This window comes from Aquarana catesbeiana, linkage group LG09 (genome assembly GCF_042186555.1).
Source record: "Aquarana catesbeiana isolate 2022-GZ linkage group LG09, ASM4218655v1, whole genome shotgun sequence".
Classification (NCBI taxonomy): domain Eukaryota; kingdom Metazoa; phylum Chordata; class Amphibia; order Anura; family Ranidae; genus Aquarana; species Aquarana catesbeiana.
In genome coordinates this window covers 115,170,039-115,174,618 of record NC_133332.1, presented here as the reverse complement: position 1 = coordinate 115,174,618, position 4,580 = coordinate 115,170,039, and the positions used below count along the sequence as shown (strand labels likewise).

The 4,580-nt window shown below is 48.1% G+C and overlaps 1 protein-coding gene across 1 annotated transcript; it reads right to left on the bottom strand.

Annotated features, from left to right (window-relative positions):
- Positions 1 to 1,161: 1,161 nt before the first annotated feature.
- On the bottom strand, positions 1,162 to 2,964 carry LOC141108980 (general transcription factor II-I repeat domain-containing protein 2-like). The gene has a single exon (XM_073600937.1). The coding sequence runs from the start codon at positions 2,962 to 2,964 to the stop codon at positions 1,162 to 1,164; it is 1,803 nt and encodes a 600-aa protein (XP_073457038.1).
- Between the last annotated feature and the right edge of the window lie 1,616 nt (positions 2,965 to 4,580).

Here is a 4,580-nt window from a genome sequence, read left to right as displayed (position 1 = left end):
GGCAGAGCGGAGAGCGCTGAATGACAGTCACTGCTCTCTGCTCAGAGCAGACCGAGCACTGTGCAATCAATGGTCATGTAATTGTTCAGTTCTTCGGTTTAGAGCTGGCAGGAAACAGCTGCAGCATCAGGCTGATGCTGCAGCATGGAGGTGAGTATGTATGTTTTGTTTTTTTTACAGTCCCACACTTCTTCTCTAAATGATGGTTGTACCAGTTTAACATAGATGGCTTCTTTCAAGCCTCTGTCTTCTACATTTAAAGAAAATTTTCAAGAATTTTTTCATTGTTTCATCACTCCAGATCAGGGACGTAGATAAGGGGGGACAGGGGTGTTCAAACCCCCCCCCCCCCCCCGAGCATCCTGGCAAAATGCTCAAACAGTGTCCCTGCTGTTTAGCCTCAGCGTCAGCACAGTAAAAGCAATCAGAGTTTCGGAGTGCAGTAGCCAGCCCCCTTTCTATTGTGCCCCATCCCCTCAGTTTAATAAGGGGTCCCCCAGTAAAGTATGAAATTACTGCGAGGTCTCAGGTGCCAGCAATTGACAGTGCACAGTTGAGGGAACTCCTAGACTCCTCCTCAAGGTATCATATGACACAGCCGAAGGGAGACTGGGGATGCAGACGTTTTTCTACTTCTGTGCCGCCCTGAATCTGAGGTCTGGTAAGTGGGGAGGCATCAATTTTCTGTTTTAGGAAGGAGGAAGTAAGAATTCTGGGGGAGTTTCTTTTGGTGGGGGGTTAAGGAAAGGGGGGTGGGTTTGCTTTTGGAGAAGGGGGGGGTTTCTTGTAGAGAAGTTTACAGGGAGGTGGTTAATGGCAGGCATTTGCTTCTGGGAGGGAGTTTGATTGGATGAAGGGAGATTTTCTTCATAATTAGAAATCTTTGCTGGGGGAGAGGGTATTGACTGAGGGAGATATTTTTCTTTGGTGGGTCGGTTTAGAGCAGGGGTCCTCAAACTTTTTAAACAGGGGGCCAGTTCACTATCCCTCAGACCGTTAGAGGGCCGGACTATAGTTTAAAAAAAAAAAAAAAACTATGAACAAATTCCTATGCACACTGCACATATCTTATTTTGAAGTGAAAAAACAAAACGGGAACAAATACAATATTTAAAATGAAGAAAAAGTAAAGTTAAATCAACAAACTTACCAGTATTCGATTCAATGGGAACTATGGGCCTGCTTTTGGCTAATGAGATGGTCAATGTCCGGTTCCATATTCGTCACTGCTAGTCGTAACAAGTGATGAAAGTGTGCATCAGTTAGTCTAGATTTGGTTGGAGATTTCAGATGTTTCATTCTGGAAAAAGTCTGTTCACAGACATAAGTCCTGCCAAAGATGGTTGCCATTTTGAGTGCATGGTTCCTGAGAATAGGATATGTCTCAGAGGGGAGAGATGCATAAAAATTAGGAAGGCTGCTTGTCTTGAATGCGTCTCTCAGAGAGTCACAAGTCTGCAGTTCAGCCAGTTCCATTTGGTAAATTGTATCCACATTTTCAATGTCAATAGAAAATGGGTTACGGAAAAGTTGTATGTCCTGTTCATGGAGATGAAGATCTTTAAATCTACATTGGAACTCCTTTTGCAACTTTTCCAGTGAATCCACACATGTTTTGTTTGGGAATGCAACCAATGGTTTTTCCGCTAACAAGTTTTGAGTTGTGGGGAGATGGCATAAGTTTTCCTCCTTCACTTGTTTGATGAGGAGGCCTAATTTTACTTCAAATGCTTTCACATGTGATTGCATATCACAGATGAGCTTCCCCTTTCCTTGAAGTTGCACATTGAAACTATTGAGTAGCTCTGTTACATCTGTCAGAAAGGCAAGGTGCCATTTCCATTCTGCATCATTGAGCTCTGGTACTTCTTTGTTTTTTGAAAGCAGAAAAGCTGTAATCTGTGGAAGTAAGTCATAGAAACGTTTCAAAACTCTCCCTCGACTCAGCCAACGGACTTCTGTGTGGTACAGAACATCTTCATAGGCAACATTTAGCTCAGACAGAAATTCCTGAAATTGTCTGTGGTTTAGTGCATGAGCTCTAATGAAGTTAACACAAGATACCACAATTTTCATAACAGAGTCCCACTTCAATGATTTACTACACAGCGCTTGTTGGTGGATGAGGCAGTGTATGGCTATTGGATGAGAATGGTTATGTTTGTCCATCTCTTGGTTAATGCGAGCAATTACTCCTTTCTTAGACCCCACCATGCTAGGAGCGCCATCAGTTGTCACACTGGCTAGTTTAGCCCAGTCCAGCTCCAAACCATTCACAGTTTGGCAAACCTTTTCATAGATGTCTTCTCCTGTAGTTGTTCCTTTCATGGTTTGCAGTGCAGCAAGCTCTTCTGTGACTTCGAAATAGTCATTTGTCCCACGAATAAAAATTAGAAGTTGTGCAGAATCACAAACATCATTGCTTTCGTCGAGTGCCAAGGAAAAATAGGAAAGTTTTTTTGCAGAGTTTTGCAAATGCTGATGCAAATTGTCTCCCAGTTCTTCAATCCTTCGTGTAATTGTAGGTCCTGAAAGACTCACTGTACTAAATAAATCAGTCTTCTCTGGACACATCTCTTTGTCAACAGAAAGAAGACATTCTTTTACAAATTCTCCCTCCACGAATGGTCTGCCAGTGCACGCTATTAGCTTGGTAACTTGAAAACTTGCTCGCAGTGATGAAATATTTAGCTGCTTCTGCTTCACAAAAGTATTTTGCCGAGTTGTCAATGTATTTTTCAGTTTTAATATTTTATCTTTTCTCACTTCTCCGACCAAACAATCATATTTATCTTTATATTGAGTTTGATAGTGTCGACGCAAATTGTATTCTTTGAACACAGACACTATATTCTGGCATACGAAACACACAGCTCTTTCCTTGTACCACATGAAAAAGTAATCATAAGTCCACTGTTCTTTGAATATCCTACACTCCGAGTCAATTTTAATTTTTCTTGACATCATTCTTTCCTAGGGATTCCAAATTGCTATTAGTAAAATACCTATATATATATATATATATATATATATATATATATATATATATATCGCTACAAAAACAATATACCAGCAATAACTTTGCCCACACAGAGACAATCAATGCAGTCTGATCAGTGCCCATCAATGCTCACCAACGCAGCCCAATCAGTGCCCGCTAGCACAGCCCAATCAGTGCCAGCCAGCGCAGCCAAATCAGTGACCGCCTCACCATCAGTGCAAGCCCCCCTCACCATCATTGCAAGCCCCCCTCTCAGCCTTACTGTGCCAAACAATGTCTCACCAGTCAGTGTGTGTGCACATCGGGCATCTCCTGCTGCTGTGTCATGGCTCACTGTGAAAAGTTCAGGTGCGCTGTGATAAAAGTCCCGCCCCCCTCCTACCTAGACCAGCTTGTGGCCCATTCTATCTCAACACTCCAAATCAGTCCATCATATCTAAGGCACCCCAAAGTGGACCACCCTAACCACAGCACCCCAAAGATCCCCACACCAGCGGGATGCACAGGGGGAGGCACTGGGGTGAGGGGGGGGGGCTGCAGAGTGGTCAGAAGGACAGTGGGATTGAGAGGGGGACAGTGGGATGGAGAGGGGGACAGTGGGATGGACAGGGGGACAGAGGGATGGACAGGGGGAGGCAGTGGGGTGAGGGGGGGGGGGCTTCAGAGTGGTCAGAAGGACAGTGGGATGCACAGGAGAACAGTGGGATGGAGAGGGGGACTGTGGAATGGAGAGGGGGACAGTGGGATGGAGAGGGGGACAGTGGGATGGACAGGGGGACAGTGAGATGGACAGGGGGACAGAGGGATGGACAGGGGGACAGTGGGATGGACAGGGGGACAGAGGGATGGACAGGGGGAGGCAGTGGTGTGAGGGGGGGCTGCAGAGTGGTCAGAAGGATAGTGGGATGGAGAGGGGGACAGTGGGATGGAGAGGGGGACAGTGGGATGGACAGGGGGACAGAGGGATGGACAGGGGGAGGCAGTGGGGTGAGGGGGGGGGGGCTGCAGAGTGGTCAGAAGGACAGTGGGATGCACAGGAGAACAGTGGGATGGAGAGGGGGACTGTGGGATGGAGAGGGGGACAGTGGGATGGAGAGGGGGACAGTGGGATGGACAGGGGGACAGTGGGATGGACAGGGGGACAGAGGGATGGACAGGGGGAGGCAGTGGGGTGAGGGGGGGCTGCAGAGTGGTCAGAAGGATAGTGGGATGCACAGGAGAACAGTGGGATGGAGAGGGGGACAGTGGGATGGACAGGGGGACAGAGGGATGGACAGGGGGACCGTGGGATGGACAGGGGGACCGTGGGATGGGCAGGGGGACCGTGGGATGGGCAGGGGGACCGTGGGATGGACAGGGGGACCGAAGGGTGGACAGGGGGACAGAGGGATGGACAGGGGGACAGAGGGATGGACAGGGGGACCGTGGGATGGACAGGGGGACCGTGGGATGGACAGGGGGACCAAAGGGTGGACAGGGGGACAGAGGGATGGACAGGGGGACCGTGGGATGGACAGGGGGACAGAAGGATGGACAGGGGGACAGTGGGATGGACAGGGGGACAGAGGGATGGACAGGG